The sequence below is a fragment of the Halictus rubicundus genome, chromosome 12 (assembly GCF_050948215.1).
Source record: "Halictus rubicundus isolate RS-2024b chromosome 12, iyHalRubi1_principal, whole genome shotgun sequence".
NCBI lineage: Eukaryota > Metazoa > Arthropoda > Insecta > Hymenoptera > Halictidae > Halictus > Halictus rubicundus.
Genome location: NC_135160.1, coordinates 14,661,829 through 14,679,886, shown reverse-complemented (window position 1 = coordinate 14,679,886; position 18,058 = coordinate 14,661,829). Strand labels below are relative to the sequence as shown.

General features: G+C 34.3%; 1 protein-coding gene across 5 annotated transcripts; it reads left to right on the top strand.

Annotated features, from left to right (window-relative positions):
* Window positions 1-365: 365 nt before the first annotated feature.
* LOC143359835 (glycerophosphocholine phosphodiesterase GPCPD1) lies at window positions 366-17,887 on the top strand. 5 transcript variants are annotated; one of them, XM_076798116.1, is made up of 16 exons: window positions 7,549-7,759; window positions 8,959-9,193; window positions 9,268-9,464; window positions 9,597-9,766; window positions 9,856-10,034; window positions 10,143-10,277; window positions 10,341-10,451; window positions 12,121-12,274; window positions 12,540-12,687; window positions 12,775-13,000; window positions 13,589-13,666; window positions 14,301-14,456; window positions 14,537-14,964; window positions 15,041-15,188; window positions 15,320-15,395; window positions 15,473-15,627. In XM_076798116.1, exons 2-16 carry the CDS (start codon window positions 9,044-9,046, stop codon window positions 15,490-15,492), a joined length of 2,376 nt encoding a protein of 791 aa, XP_076654231.1. In that variant the 5' UTR covers window positions 7,549-7,759; window positions 8,959-9,043; the 3' UTR covers window positions 15,493-15,627. The 5 variants fall into 5 exon arrangements, with proteins under 5 accessions (XP_076654229.1, XP_076654230.1, XP_076654228.1 ...); XM_076798114.1 differs by lacking the exon at window positions 7,549-7,759 and adding an exon at window positions 366-697 and having other exon boundaries at window positions 9,066-9,193; window positions 15,320-17,887; XM_076798115.1 differs by having other exon boundaries at window positions 7,548-7,759; window positions 9,066-9,193; window positions 15,320-17,887.
* Window positions 17,888-18,058: the final 171 nt, after the last annotated feature.

Here is an 18,058-nt window from a genome sequence, read left to right as displayed (position 1 = left end):
ACAAACACTCCTAAATTTTCTACCTTCCAAAATGAGGCCAAGTCTTTGATACTAATCCATTTAATACTACAAAAATATTGAAGTAACTTTTTTCGCTGTACCTTCAAGAGCGGAAGATTATTATGTAAATAAGTGTTGTATTCGATTCGTGAAGAATGAAAAATAATCACAGAATGTTGACAGGTCTAGTGGCATACACAAAGTATACGCGTGTTCGCATAAATGTGGAACGTATCGGCGAGTCACGTGCGTAAATACATACATAAGGGAAACAGAAAAGTGGGGAGGTTTGGAGCGGTTTGCATAACCTGATTGAAACTCGACGCCAACAGTCAGTAGTATTTCGTCGTCGACGGAGATTGTGTCATTGTGTTTTGGCGACTGGTCTCTTTGTGTCTCTCCCGCCAACTCTTTCTCTCTCTCTCTCTCTCTCTCTCTCTCTCTCTCTCTCTCTCTCTCTCTCTCTCTCTCTCTCTCCCCCTCCCTCTTTCTCTCTCTCTCCCCCTTCCTCTCCCTCTACCGTTCACTTGTACCTAGTGCTTGTAATATCGACAAGAATCTTTTTCTAATATTGCGATGTGTGCACGTGCTTACCATTCGTCGATGAGACACCTTGGACCCACTATCTGCAGCTAGTTCTTCGGCTATGATACCCACCAGAAGAAGAGCTTGATTACAGTGCACGTGTCAACACACAGTGAGTAAACGTCACGCCTTACAACCATCACTAACGCAGAATTAACTACAATTGTGTAACTTTCAACAGCGTCAATTTCTGTTTCAAGATGTGTTTTAAAGAAAAATTTCTAGGGACCCAATTAATGTGGGGGTACACCAGTTACTGTGCCTATATTAATTATACTCACTTTTAATAATGAATATTAAAAAAGAGATACATTTAATATATATTTCAATATTTATTATGCTTAAAAAATAAGTATAATTAATATAGGCACAGTAATTTGGTAGTTTGGTCCCTTGGCCTATGGTTCGTTCGTGGAAAATGAAAGTCGATATGTTCACCACCGTTTTCCAACACGTTCGATTATATACCGCATTTTTTTATGCGCTGTCATAATATTCTGAGAATTACCAATACTATCACAGCGCAAACAGTACTTTCGATTGTGAAATGAAACATATGTGCGACTTTATGGTTTGTGTAGTGCTAAAAATAAACTCGATCATACATAAATTTTACATGCTACAATGTTTTCAGTGTTCACTATCTAGAAGAGTGTATTATATCAATTTATTCAAGGTTGAGAGTGAAACCATGCGAATGGACAGCGGATTTTATGCATTTATGACAAAAATGAGTAGGTGTCATTTAAAACAGTAAAAACATTAGAAGAATTTAGAAATTAATAATTATACTTATTTTTAAAGCATAATGAATATTTAGAAAGAAATATATAGCATATTAACCGGTTTTAATGGAAAAAATTTAATATCTCTTTTTTGATATTCATTATGCTTTAAAAATAAGTATAATTAATATAGGCTCAGTACTCTACAGTTTATTCTATATATGTCCCACATGCCTAGCCGATAAAAGTCCCAGAACTATCCCCACTGCCTTGGGGTATACCACGTGAGGGGCCAAAAAGCTCAAGACAAAAAATACTATCTCCTGGCCGATATATGTCCCTGGCTAGACCCGTGTTTTGGACATATATCGAGTAAACAATGCAGTTGGTACCCCCATAGAAATTGGAGGGGGGGGCGTACCCTAGTAAACTAATTCATCTAGCTTGGCAGAAAAACTATAGTCGGTTGGACCATTTATAGAAAAGTTATTCTGATTTAAAGTGTATGCCGCCAATTATGAGACCGACTGTAATTTTAACTTTATTAGAATGTTTATACTTATATTTATGAATTGGACTATTTGAAAATTGTAAGGATTGCAAGGAGAAGTGTAAGAGGATTGTTTAGCAATGCCTTACGATAAAAACCGACAGGAATCGAAACTTTTGTATGGACTTTGAACTTGAACCTTGCGTTCACTACTGGCATGAGACGTGCGGCGTGCTCGATAAACGGACACAGCTGATAGATGACTTTTCCTGAGTTTACGTCAGCTGTCTGTATAGTGGCAGACATAGATCTGTAATATGCATGGCAAAATGATTACTCGGTGACTGAAATACTGCAGTATCGACACCAAAATTAAAGTTCGCCTCGTTTATTTCTTGGTTAGTGCTTATAACAAATTGTCGACATACGAACCTTGAACCGGTAATTGCAGAAAATTACTTTCTTTCAAGAAGACGTAATGCGTTTCAAAAATTTATTTATATAAAATTGTCGGAAATTTTTTGCGTCTACACGGAATCTCAAAAAGGTTAAAACTTTTCCGACATATCGTTGTTTTTTCATCGCACCGTTAACGACAATGATACAATGTAGGTATTTTTGTGGTAAACTAATTTTCCGTAATGACCTACCTTGCTCGTTATGAAATAGCACGTGTCATGCCACGAACGTATGCGCTTTCGTCACGTGCAGATATTGCATAATAATAATTATTCCTCCGTATGAAATTTGTCGAATAATGTCAAAAATATTGCGCGTCTCGTTTTGCTGTTAAACGTGACAGATAATTGAGCAATAAATAAGGCAAAACCATATAATGAAATAATGCACTTCGGATCATAAAAGATAATAATAATTTAGATTCTAATCTTGGGTGATTTAGTCGCATGCTATATAAATAACAACAATAGTTGGATTGAATGCAACTATTTGGATAAACAGTAAATAATACTCCAAAATTTTATGTGTTAGAAATTTGTGAAGTCTGACTGCTACTAACAATTAGGGAATCATATTAATCAATGCTAACAGGTAAAAGATTAATGAACCAAGCCACGAGAACAGAGTACATTTCATAAATTATCGATTAAAGTGGATGGTGCAATACAGTACCGTTCAAAAATATTTCATCACTTGTAAAATCCTCGATTTAGAAAGAAAAAAAAAAGAAAGTAGGAGATACTGCTGCCAATTGCACAATCATTGTTGGCTAACCATTTCTCTTCCGTACAAGTCATCAACAATACGAAGTGAATCACATAAATTCTTTTAATATCTTTTCTTGGTAAACAGATGCCTGATTGGTAACTCGTTGCCACAATCTATAATAATTTTAATTGACACGTTAATTCTTAGTAATATACGAAAAATTCAAAGAACAAGCATGAAAAATGTTAATAGCGCATTGTTAGAAGCCCAATACATATACACATGTCTCAACGAAGATAGGACAATGGAACTATAATACCTTGAACTAAAGTATTGTTTTTACAATGCTTTTTTTACGTCTTTGCATTGCTATGTATACAATCTGAGCAGATCGATAAGTAACACAGTACGACTTTCACTGAAGCTGATCACTATGCGGCACACTCTAGTCCGAGAATTTCCTCTGCGTCTTATATTTTTTCATAAACATATTTGTTATCTGAACACGCACTTGTTATCTGGCCACATACAATTTCTTTCACGAACTGTCACATTGTGCAAAATTATTATCAATAAATATTGCTTGCGTTAGATATCATTGCGAAATCTCAAAAGATATTTGCCACTAATGTGGAATAATGTAAAATAAAAACAAGACAAAACATTTTGCATTTGTAATGTAGTGTACTTATGTACAAGGGACATTACCCAAGTGTAGCACACCGATTTTAATGAAATTTATACAGGATATAGTTTGTTGAAAAATATTTCACATGTATTTTTTATCTGCAGCGATCCATATCTAGGGGGTGAAAATAGCCCTCAAAGTTGGGGGTGAAAGTAGCAGTGCTACACCCTCTAGTTCCCGAGATATCTCCCCTGATGATGTCCCCTGTTAGTTGCTTTCCATACACTAAAAGAAAATTTACCACAATATGCAGTAACATAATATTTAGTCGACTGATTGTTTTTAGTCGAATAGATGTCTTGGTACAATATAAAACTAACAACGAGCATGTAGTTCGTGCACGGGGTCTGATCAATTTGTTTATACACGAGACTTTATGGCGCGGGTAGTGTGATTTAATGCAGATAAAAATATGACCTCCGTACATGCTATTTTGATGTTAGCGGCTTATCCCGGACAACGGTTGCCAAGTGCAAATTGTGTGAATGTTTACTTTAACGTATTTATAGGAAATATTAGTTTTCTTGTTCGACGGGCACGTGGAACTAAAAATTCTATCTGCATAACCAGTAAACTACAACTTGATTTGAAGCTATCTAGGCGGAGTTGCTATAATTAAATGCAGCACGTGACGTTGTGAAACTAACTTGTAAAAGGTAATTATACGATATTAAACGTATTCGTACCGTTCCGTCTAAAATTATTCGGACTATTCAGTTCGAGCTTTGAACTGCTAGATAATCGTCAACTAAAAATATCGGTTAATTAATTAACTAGTACATGCACATATTACAAAACTAATGGCTATATTATATATTTTATAAATATATTATCAATCTAATTTTATTTAATACGATGTTTTGTCGAATTCTCTAGAACAATAACAGTTCACATAACTGTAAACAAACGGTTTCAACGTTACTGCGTCGCATTCAAAAATTTTTTTCATATAACTCCCACGGTGAGTATTTATAATCCCAGTAACTGATTTGTTTATCGACTGCGTAATTCGGACAGAGGGGGAGACGAACTTGCCAGATAATTTTAGAACGCTATTTTCAATACTTTTGTTAAAAATGTTTCTCTTGAAGTAAAGCGAATGCACTTTACATATTACATTATTAAATTGTGTTGTACGTATATGTTTGTAAATACTGCCCGGAAATTTATTCTCCGAAGAGTTGCGTTTGTCTGCCGCATATCTGATAAAATCATCGTTAATTTTACAAATGATAATAAAGCATTTCAAAGTTTGAACAAGAAATATCAGGTACGGAGTGGCGTCGTGAGAACGCCATATTGTCAGTATAAGCTTCTGCCGTCTTTTATAGCGTGTTTTCAAAATAGAATTATGTTCAAAGAAATGCATAGGTATAACGTGTCGCTCTTGGACAAAGTTCAACGTTTTATTCTGTGCTCTCCAACCTCTAGCGATTATTTACCATTCCATTAATTAAGATCCACATTTTTGTTGATTATCCAATAAAGCGTCCCTGTTACCAAATCCGTTATTTTCCACGGTACTCTCGAGCAGACTCATCAAAGCTCAGATTATTATATCATTAAACAGCAAAATATGTTACTAATACCTAACAGAGAATCTCGGTCGTTTTGAACATGAAATGTCGAGTTAGAGAATTCATTGAGTCCTGTATTTCGCGCCAGCAGTGTATGCATTTACGTTTACATATTTATTCGACTGTTATAAACGAGTTCTGTCTTCCGTTAGTCCACGGAAGGCTCGGGGAAATCTTTCTGTGATCATCTACAGAATTATCTCTGTAGGTGCTCTGTCGATTCCCGCATAATTCCGTCATTATTCTCAGAACATCATTGGCCTGTCACTGAAAGTGGTCACTGTGCGCCAGATAGGTGTCTCTTCGTTCCATTTCGGACATATATGTATAGAGTAAACACTGTATATGTACAATTCAATGTACATCTAAAAGAAAGGTACTTTTAATTTTTATCGTTCAGTAGCATCGAGACGAATTATTAAGAAAGGTAATTCTAAATGAGAAAAGTTAACATCATAGGTCTAATAAAACTAATTTTGTAACTTAGCATTATATTTAAAAACAACGCTATCGATTGAAAATGAGAGACAGCGATCATTGCCACTGTATCACGGAACCGAGGAGGGCGAGAAGTATATACTTGAAACAATATTGGGAGCAAGGATAACATTTTATTCCATAATTTCCTATGACCGATAATGATACGCCGTAAATCATTTACGACCGGCAAATTGCAATTCTCAACAGCTTGATAATAGCTGACTGTACACCTCTTGATCGTGTTCGTGCACCTTTCACGTTTCAATGAGTCTACTCTCATATAGCGTAACGTTATTAGACCTCGAGTGTAACACTATATGCAATAGAAGAAATGCTTCGTTGCTGAAATTATATTGGCGTAATCGTCGAGCTCTCATGGCGATGATAACTGAACTGCGAAAAATGTTCTCGCCCAGTTCCAAGAAATGAAGATCAAATAAAATATTCTTTCTTTCTTCGTTATTCTTAACAGTTTAAAGACAATATAATATTAATCTTCTTGAATTTTCCATTCCGCAGAAATATTGTTTGATCAAACGCGGTAACGTTCAGACAATTGCCGTTCTCACAACTGCACGATTATCTATCTGTTCGCGGCTTTATTGCAGAACAGGGCCCGCTCTAGGGGGGGGGACAACCCGGGCATTTGCCCGGGGCGCCAAAATTTAGGAGCGCCATTTTGGCATTGGCTGTAAGTGTGAGAAAAATATTGATGTTTTAAATATTCAATTAATGGAAAATGTCAGACTACCCTTGCCAGACAAATTTGCTCAAAGAAAAAAAAAAGGTCATTTTGTTCAGCGCGGTGCTTAGTGCTTAAAAGGGGGCGGCAATTTGTTTTTTTGCCCGGGGTGTCGTAACCGCCAGAGCGGGCCCTGTGCAGATGCAAGTGAAACTGTTTAACCACAATTCAGACCTATCATCCTGTAGTGAGTAGTTTCCTCTTTTAATGCGTCATGACTTTTATCGTAGGTCAACCTCCCCCGTGGTCGATGCGGACATTCTTTTAACGACTGTTTTCCTGTAGCCAGTTGTACCCTTCTTACATTGGAATGCATTCAAATGTATTGCTTTCATTTCAATAATAAAACAAATTGCCTCCGAAAAGAAAAATCAACTTTAGTCATTCATAACTCGAATAATATTTGAGATATTTTTTCTAACGATGAAGTTGTTCTACCCTCTTAATAAAATATCTTGCATTTGTCGATATTTTAAAGAAGAAAGAATATACATTCCTGACATTTTTGCAACTAAGAAACTGATAATTTAAAGAGTTTAATTTACCCGCTGAATAACGTAAGCATGTTATAGCAAATTGCGACATACAGTTGACAGAACTCGAGGTATACAATGGAAACAAGTGTATAGAAGTGTATACTTCAGGTGCTCAAACAGAAAAAATGTGAAAAGTTATGCAGCAAATTTGAAAGTGACATTCAATTGCAGAAGTAATTCGTAGGTGGATATATAAAATTTATATGGAAGATTCAGAAAGATGGCATTCAATCAAATATTTTTATCGGATATCAAAATTGTTGTGTCAGCCGCAGTATGGCGGACAGGAAGTTATTACTTGAAGCTTCGAGAAATATGATTACAATATGAAAATTTCGGAATTTTTATGATATAATAATTGAGTTAAGAGGCTTTTCAATTCCTTGGGTGGTTATTGTGACTGCACTATTTGAAAAACTATAAAAATGAAGTGTATTTGGATAATGCTAAACTTGTTCTGTTTGAATTGGTGGTTCTATTGAGCCATCGATGTCGTCACTTCCGTGCTCACGGCGTTGCCAAATCGACCATTGTTTCACTCGCGAAATAAACCCTTGCGTGGTTCGTGTTGTGCCAGTGGGTCGTTTCACGACAGTTAAAGTAGTTATGTTGTGCTGCGAAGAGGAGAATTATGACAAATACGATAAAAAATAGGAAGCGATTGCCTTGTGCATTCGTGAAATAACACGTAGACTATCACGCGAGGCGAAGATCAGGCTGCCAACCAAGCTTTCAAACTAAAACCCACCGAAATTTTCTGATAAAACAGGTAAACCACGTTGCAGCGCATACAAGTCTAATCCGCGGTAGTACATAAACAAAGAACCTTACTTTCTATTCTACTACAACGTATTCGATTGTCCGACATCTTTTGGAAATGTTATTTTCACACCGTTAGTCTCTCCTTGTATGTAGTTTTTCTTCTAATTCTAAAAATGCATGGCCGTGATTATGTACCAACATAGCTTCCACTTGACCATTTGTTCTTTATTGTGAAAAGTTTTGTGTGTGAGTGTGTGTGACTTTATTTACAACATAAAATACAGACTAACTGCTAATAACCACTTGTTTACTTGTCACCTGGTTCAATACTGAATGTAGTATTATCAAATATTAATGATATATCCTTGGTTGCCGAAAAAATTTTGGAATCTCTGCTTGAATGTATCATGATTGATATTTATCATCAATGCGATTTTCTTTTGATCCTATATTCGATAATGTTATGCAACACAAACAATCGCACTATAATGTTAATACAGAGAAATGTTTCATTTCCTTTCATTTTTCTCGCATTGTTTAGGAGTCTTCATTTTTCTACTAAAATCATCCTATTTATTTAGATTTAATATATGTATATGCATATGTGTCAATTTGTATGCATAGTTTATTATTAAATAATTTATATTTTCCGATATAAATTTTCATTATAATATATATTATTGTTTGCCTTTAAATAGATATTTAGAATCATGTTTTATGTTCTCTTACATTTAATATATTAAAAATATAAACGTACGTATAAATTAGGATTCACATGTACTTCATTTTGACCTAAGTATGATGCAATAAATCAATTATTTAAAGAGATTATGTGTATATAATGTGTAGAAGCAAATAGTCTCCTCAAACAATATTTTAATTGTGTTATATGGAAGCAATAGGAACGTTTTAATCGCATTACTAGCGGTACAGTATATCTATAGTATAATTTGAAGTTCGCTGCCATATTTTTGGAAGTCTTTGTAAGATACAATAGATTATAACTACACTTATAACACATTATAAAGCTCAAGATTTACATTTAATATATTACAAAGTGCATTTATAACATGCGATACATATATATTGTATATATTCTATAATGAAAAAGTATTTGAGGAAAAGATGTTTTGTCGTGTTGGACAAAGTTGACATTGCAATTAGAGATACCATCTAGCAGTCCTTACAACAGGTCCGTTATTACAGAATATTAGCTGATGTGAATTGAACACACCTTGAAACACAGAAAATTGAAAGAGAAAAACAGTGAGAAAAAGAAAACATTAGTAATATGCAGCGGATGTGCTTTATAGAGAACACAAAGGAGGAGGAGCAAGTGAAGCAACTTGAGGAGTCACGTGAGAGTAACTTTGTAGAGGTGGCAACCAAACAGACATCGGAGATGAGGGGAACGAAAAGGGACTGGATTTTTAGGGTCCAGGTAATTGTTAATAATTATTATTATTTGATCCTATACCCTTAATATTTTCCCATTTGAATTCATTGATTATTTAGGTACATAAGCTGGAAAAAAATGAAGTTCTGTATGCGGTGGGTAATATTCCCGAATTGGGCGCTTGGAATCACAATCAGGCGATTCTGATGGCACAAGAAAATGGCAATCGGGACTCTTCTATGTTCTTCGATGGTAATAGTAGTAGAGAATTTTATAGCAATGATACAGGAGACATGTTTCGTGATGAAGAGGATGAGTAAGTAGAAGTTTGTTTACGCTCATCTTTCTCTTTGATTGACCGCAATCGTATTGTTATCTCAAGTGGAGTCTATATTAATTGTCTAATGGCATAGAATTATGTACATCTCAAGATTTATGAATTTTTTAGAAGCGGCCAAATATTTTCACGAAAAGTTTCACTTCCCACTGATACTGACATAGAGTTCCGATATTTTGTTGCTGTTATCTGTCAGTCTAATGGTACTAAAAATTCAGCCAGAACTCTTATTATCCGCCAGTGGGAAACACATTTGATACCTCGTCTCATCAGGAAAAATAGTATGTAATTAAATACACAAAAATGTAGTTGCATGAAATAGTATTTCCTTTCAATGGAACGATGCATTCAATTCAAATAATTGTTACAGTTCCCAGCAATTTTACTCAGGACACATTGCCGGATCCAGACACGTTTGGGTACTACAATGGCTACTCTAAAATTGAACGGGGATGGTTAACGGATGAAACTGTGATACAATTTAAGCTATTTAATAATCCAATTAAGTTATGGAAGGACCGGTTGCAGAATAGAAAAGTTCACATTAAAGTATGTACTTTCAAGTTATATTATTAGATTTGCATAGTATTCTTATAAATTGTATGGCATAAGTTTATGAATGAAAACTATATATAAAAAAATACATTTACGTTTCAGATGACACCTGTAAATCTAGTTAGACATAATTCCTTAGAATTACAGCAATTTGGAGGGGATTGTGTAGATGATAGTCTTTCTATGGATACACAAGATATTATTGATCAACCTGCCTTTAGTATTACAGAAATTGCGGTATGTATAATATTATTATTCGTGAAATAAGAATATTTGATACAATTTAATCATGAATTTTAGGTAATGAATGACGAAGAAGCCCGATTCAAGATTCAGGAGCAATTTGGCCGAGCTTGTCATGAAGACGACTTTATTGTCTTCAATGTTGCCGTTCGATATCCTGAAACTGTTGTAAGTAATCCTACTATGAGCACCATTGAAAAGTCATAATGAGTACATGGCTCGATGAATAACCATTGGTTAGTATTTATTGCTTGCGTTGCTTGTAATTGTTTATAACATATATTATGTGCGTGAAATAGATCTTCAGTATTTTATTTTCAAAATCGATGCTATCTATCTTTTGTATTGACAGTTCTACATATGGAGACATTAAAGGCATCTGTCACCGAAAATACTTTGGCTAACATCATCGAATAAGGCACAATGTCTTCTTTTGATTTGTCACCATGGTATAAATGACAAAGGTACATCTTTGTTTAATGTGTATAATATTAAATAAACGAGTTAAAAAAAAGGGTTGATTAGAAAATAAGTAGTCTTGGCAGAGCAATAAATGACAAATTAGTGGTAATTCATGAGAGAATTAGACACATTAAAGATACGCATTGACCATACCATGTGAGTTTTCAGTAGACCACGAGTAGGCTGGCCACGTCTTCTCTCGCGACTTGTTCAAATTACTTGGTAAAAGATAATTAAACTTGTTCAGCAGCTATTGCCCTCCTTGGAAACCAGAAGCGATGTCACGCGCACCGGCCTGGATTGAAGACAACCGTCAGCTTTGTACAAAGCAAGACCTCTGGTGCAAATGACGATGCTAACATGCAATCTGATGTATCGATGCTAAGCATCGACTACCACTTTACATCTGTGTCACATGACATCACACAGAGATATGATGGTTTTGATTGTCGTTCGCCCTACCGCACCTATCCTCAAGCTGGCCTCTCGTGTAAATCTATCAATTTCAAAAGATGTACATTTCTGTTCTTATCGTGGAAATTTATTGAAATTCAATTTGGACATAATTATTTCATAGAATTCATGATCCGTTTGCAATGTGTATGTTTATATATATCTCGATTTACGCGAGTCGCAGCCATCCTAAGCAACCCTAAAAATTTAAAGATGTCAACGCTATCACACCTCATATCCATCTGTGTGCGTCGAAAATGGTGAGGCTCCCATCACTCCTATATCCTTTTAGTGTACTACTAATATTTTTTAGCTGACCAACTCTACCATACGTGGCACCGCTGCGCGGCCAATGTCAGACTAAGCTGTCAGAATCTTCTGAATCCGAATTACAATCTTTGCAGATTTGATATCGAAATTTAATAATGAATGATCGGCAGGTGTTGCGGGATACGCGTCACCAGGCAGAGTACAGCATTTGGCAATTATTGGTCTGGTTCATTGCTAGATTATGTAGGAAATAAATGATCCTCATTTTTTTTACGTTGTCTACTAGTTAATTTGTTGCTCTTGCCGATGTACTTTCCATACTATTAAAAGAATTGAAACGTTTACTAGATGAAAAGAAACGAAAGATGTACGAGTGTCTTGGTCAAAATATGGTTTAATTCCTACGAATTTTAGTGATCATGGATTTTTAATAATTTGCCATAAGCTCTTCATGATTATTAGAACTTGTAATATTCATATTTCTTAGTCTAGAGAAATTAAGAAAGTGATTCTCCAAAATGAATTTCTTTGATTAGTGGATTTAATTAATACCGAAACAAGCTATAGCAGATAAGCAAAAAATACTGATGCATTTGGTGTTGTCATAAATAGAAATATTTTTCCGTGCATACTAAGTAGACTGTTTTTTCAGGCATACTTAGTGGACTACTACGTGTACAGCTCAAGGTGTTTTCCAGGAGAACCACCGTGCCATATTGGTTTCAGCTACATCTTACCTAGCACATTGCAATCTAGTGTTGGACTCTTAACAGTACCAATTACAAGTACAAAACACAGACCAATTGGTAAGATAATAATTGAAATTCTTAGTTTTAGTTCGAGGTTTGCGAGAAACCGACGGTCGAGACGAGTCGAGACTAGTCGGAAATTTCGGGATTTCGGAATAATCTCAAAAATTCCCAAAAATCCCGAAATTTTCAAGACCCCGTCCCGATCCCAAATAAAATTCTTGACTCTTCCGACATTTTCGAATTCTCGCACCATCTTTGGTTTTAGTTTTTCCTTACCAGTGAGAAAGATAGTTAGAGGTGGTCCCTTACTTTATTTTAGGACAACTTACAGTGGAATATGTTGTGATAAAATCAATCCCGGATTATCCATGGGATATGAGTATTTCGTACGCAAAACACTGGGAACAACGGTGGTCTGGCCTGGATGTAGGACATAGGGGTTTGGGTACATCTTTTCATACAAAAAAGTAAAGTGTCAAGCTTTGATCTATAGAAAAATGAAACTTTTATAGAGTCAATAGAAGTGACAATTCATATTGTTTTATTGTTTTCAGTTGCGCTAATGTACGCGAAAATACGATAGCTTCTTTGAAGACTGCGTCGCATCATGGAGCTGACATGGTCGAATTTGATGTCCAATTGTCTAAGGATCATGTACCTGTTATTTACCATGATTTCTACGTTTCCATTTCACTGAAACGTAAGAAACAAATAGAAGCCATGGACATGCTTGAAATACCGGTTAAGGATCTTACATTAGAACAGCTGCACTTACTAAAGGTACATTTCATACAAGTACATAATATATCCATCTAAGTATTTGTAGTCTTAAATTAAGGATAATATGTAATAATGTATTATTTTCATCGACATCAAACATATATTTTCATGTGTCTATTCTCGTTTATCTACACGTTTATCTACGTAATATTCTTTTTAGGTTTTTTTTTCAACGTGGAAAATTGCTTTAAATGTAACAATTTGTTCTCGAATTATCCCAATATAGATACGACGTAAGGTATCCATCGGGTGTAACATAAAATTTTAGAAAAACGTTACACTGTCATTTGCATTACGCAACAATAGATAATGGAAAACGGAAGCCATTGGATCTTCTTCTTTTTCATTGATAAGATGCATCCGATAACAACCTTTCTTGCCTATTACTAACCAATAGAGAATGCGGCTTTTTCAGTAATGCTAGGTGTATTAATATTTCGCTTTTTGTCCTGTTTTTTTTTTTATTATTGAAGCAGAAATCGAAAACAACAGGCAGTTCTATCGTATGCAGAAGCACATGACATAAAATCATGAACTTACAGAAGTAGCATATCTATTCGTATTTGTCTCTTTTTTAATATTCAACAGGATTTTTATTACCCGGAGGACTCGTTGGGTAAGGTGCTGTATGTCGTTGATAAAGCTGAACAGGGGTTTGCCCATCTGGTGAGCTTTCATATCGCTTGCGCCACCTAAATTATCGCCAAAAGATTATAATCGATTGGTTGTCTAAACAATTTGATGCATGCTCATATAAAATATGCTCTAACAACCGATTAAATTTGTGTTTTTCAATTATACCATACTACCGCAATATGTGACTTCCAAAAATCACATCATAGTGTTACAATGCGCACCGTCATGCTTCGATCTTAAGGCTAAAAGATCTAACCCCGGTATTATAAATAATTAAGGTAATTCACTGGTATTGTGTTTTACAAATGTGATCTGACCGATTCAGCTCTGTAAAAATGCTGCCTGATCCTAATTCTTAGGATCAACTTTTTGTTAGTAAACAGTTCATCAATTTCGCTCCCTCTGTTTTTCACGTATCTACTATCTTGCAGAAGGTAAAGTATATATTCCATCAAAAATGTATAAAACACATTGTTACGACATGTGAATAATATCATGACGAGTATGATATTATTTTTGACATGTTCACACCACTACAGAGCGTTTACGTTATCTGGCTTGATCAGAAATATGTTATGTTAAACCGTTTCATCATTTCTTCTTTTTTTTTTTGTTTTTTTTTTCTTTTCTCGTGCATATTTATTGAATGAACATTTTCTTACAGGTTTATCATGTGGCTGAAGGTCGAGAGAAGAATCCAAGATTTTTCGACGAAGACTTGGAAGACCATCAACCTTTCCCTACTCTGCAAACCGCGTTGCAGGAATTGGAGCAACACGTCGGGTGTAATATCGAAATTAAGTGGACTATGCAGTTGAAGGCAAGTATAATTAACTTATATATATAAATATTTGTTCTATAAGCTTCTCTACATATTAAAATTATGACGTATGTACGCAGGATGGCACATTCGAACTCAACCATCCCTTTGATCTCAATCTATATTTGGATACAATACTCAAAGTCGTGCTGGAATACGGAGGAGACAGAAAAGTTGTTTTCTCATCGTTTAATCCGGACATTTGTGCCATGATTCGTCTTAAACAAAATAAATACCCGGTAGTATTTTTGACACAAGGCATCACTTCGAAATATCCTACTTATCACGATCCGAGGTGTCAGACAATACCAATGGCCGTCAGACACGCTTTAGCCGCTGATATATTAGGAATTAATGTACATACAGAAGATATACTTAGGGATCCGTCCCAAGTTAAATTTGTAAAAGATGCCGGCTTGATAATCTTTTGCTGGGGGGATGATAACAATGATAAAGCTACAATTCAACACTTGAAAAAACTGGGATTGCACGCTGTTATTTATGACAAGTAAGTTATCTGTAGAATTTGATTTCATAGAGCCAGATTGTATTGCTATAATATTGAGCATTTTCCTCAATTACAGAATTGATGAGTATAACGCGAAAGAAGTCAAGGAGAGTATATTCTTGGTTGACGCTAGAGAAAATCAGAAGGCGCTAATTGCTTTAGCGCACTGCAATCAAGCTTCTTCACAGCAACCTCAAATAACTAGTCCTCACACTTCGGAGAAGGTGAAATTTAATATTTTTCGCTTTTCCTTTTTTTTTTTTTTTGTAAAATAATATATTCACCAGCATTACTATTTTGATTGATATTAATCGAATAAACATAAACATGAAATTGTAAATTATTTTTATTATAGGATTATTATATGGACATCGATAAATCGCAAAACACGATCACAGCCTCATCGGGTACAACTTCGCTAACATCTTTTGGTAAGGATACTAATGGTGGCGATAATAATATATATCCCATGTCAACTATTAAATTACCAAGTACATGTGATCATCAGGAGAGCAAAGAGATCAGTGATGTTACAAAGGATTTTAGCGATTGCGCAAAGTCCTTCGGCCATTCAGTAAAAGCTAAAAGCGTCACCGACATAGTTTGCGAACAAACAGCTGCGATACCTGACATCTACGAAGAGGTTAAGTCTCCAACAGGCTGTATTTGATGTTTCTTCTTTAGTCTGTTCTGTTTTAACACAGAAGACATTCTCTAGAAAAGGACCTATCACATAGAGGAAGAAAAATTTAAAAAACAATTCTTGTTGTAATTCATAATTTACTATAATATTTACATGGAAGGGTTAAATAATTTAAAGTTCTCCTACAGTTCTAGGATCCAGAAAGTTGGATCGCCTTTTAAAGGCCATTACACGAATCGTATAGATACATCAAATGCACAAAAAAGACGATCGATTGCACTTTTTACATCATTTTATCATTCCTGTAATCGGTCGACTTGGTTGTCCATTTTCTATTATGTCTTACTTAAATCTGAATACAATGGCCTTTTTTCAAGCGTTAAATCAAGCCTGATATTGGTTATAAGAAACGAGTTTAACTCCTATTGCTTCTGCCTGTGGTAGGTAAATACTGAAATTGTAAGTTTTTAGTACAAATACCTTCAACATTTTCATTTAGTCCATAAAAGTATCACTATCTCATATTCCATCCTCTAGAATTTGAAAATTAATTTAAAAACGAAATTGACAGTTAAGCGACATTTAAAAAATATATGACATCGCAAGCGTATATTTTTTTTTTTATATTTGAATAATTAATGAGTAACATAAGAGAAAACATGAATTGCCTTTGGCAGCGTGAAACATTGACAAAGCTGCAGGGTAACTATTTTTTAATAGACATAGAATATTTTTCGTTTATTTATTTATGCCTTCAATTATTTTATAGTATAATGTCCTTAAAACTAAAAGGTGAAAAGAATTTCTTCATCAAACAAAGATCTTTGTTGAAAGTTTCTTCGTTTGCGAATATAAAATAATTATAAGTACATAAAAAGAACAGACTACAAAGATTGCACTTTTTTGTCGATATTACGTAATACAGTGTTGCTAACAACATAATGAAGAATAACTTTTTTCATTTACAAACAAACATAATTTTTTTAGAAAATTTAACCAACTATTTCAATAAATATACATACAACCGAAAAATTTGTCAAACATACATTCGCTTTGTAGGTGAAATTTTGTCGTGTAAATTGACGTCTATTAATCTTATAACTGCATCAGCGAGTAAATGAGTTGCAAACAAGATATCTTTTCAAAGTTTTTAACAGAGAAGATCATTTATACCGCTATACCGCATTGGTAATACGCTATTATGATTAAAAAGTGAGCGATTGTATCAATCGTTAAAATTCAGGCAATATACAATATGTCTGTTGATGGTTTAGGAAAGTATGGTCACGAATATGTTAAAGGATCGCATATGTTGTAATTGCACATATTAAAGTGCATAAAGTGGAATGGTTGCTAATTTTTTCTATTGTCATAGAGGCTACACATTGTAATAAATCAATTGACGAATATTAATCGGTTCGATAAGTTTACAACTAATGCATTCGTAGAGTTTTGCAAATTCCGACACATAGGTTAATGCGTTGCAGTCTCCAAATGTATACTGATAAACATCATATATATTTCAGATTTATCATCATGTGTCTCCTTTTATCTCTCCCTATTAATAAAGATAGATTGAATGTGCAACAAGTAATTATAATTGCGATAATCAACTAGTTTTGTAAAAATTCTACAACTATTGGCGTATACATAAAAACAAATAAGAAACAATATTTTTGCATTTGCATTCGAAGCTTTTAACTTATTTACTGAGAGTACCTGACTTGAGAATAGTTGCTAAATGTAATTATAGGTCGTTTACTTTGAATTACATTACAATAAACAACTTGGAATTCTATGTGTCTATATTATTTAAAAATATAAGTTTAACCGTGTTGGCTGCGTACAGTTATTCTCATAACCACCAATTTGTAAAATTTCGGCAAAAGTTAATTCAGAAAAATGCATAGACTTTTATGATTGATAGATGAGATTGTTTAATCATATGTATTGAAGAACATGACAATGTTATCTTTCAACTAGATAACGCTGTACCATACACTTCTACAAAGGTACTCGAGTGATTTCGGCAAAAGGATTTGACATTTACGAGGCGATCAGCGCGCTCCCAAAGGAAAACTTGTGGGAAATTTTATCAAGAGCCTAATCATTCAACCGTAATAGTGGTGTAGTACAAGTTATTAATATTATGATGTTTAAGTTTTTGTATTAATTTAATGCACTGTTCATATACAAATTTCGACACGTTTCTGTTTATACATTAAATTACTATATCTGTACAGTTTATATTAAATATATAACGATTTTGTTACTTCTTAATATATTTTCCTTCTTTTCCAATCGTCCGTCAATATAACCTAACCATCCATTACTTGTATTATCAAATTATTTAACATTTTATATTCAAAATAATAGATCATATTGGTGTTCTTATAGAAAATTCGTCTACTGTATATAATATATATCTTCATTTTTCTAATATAATAAATG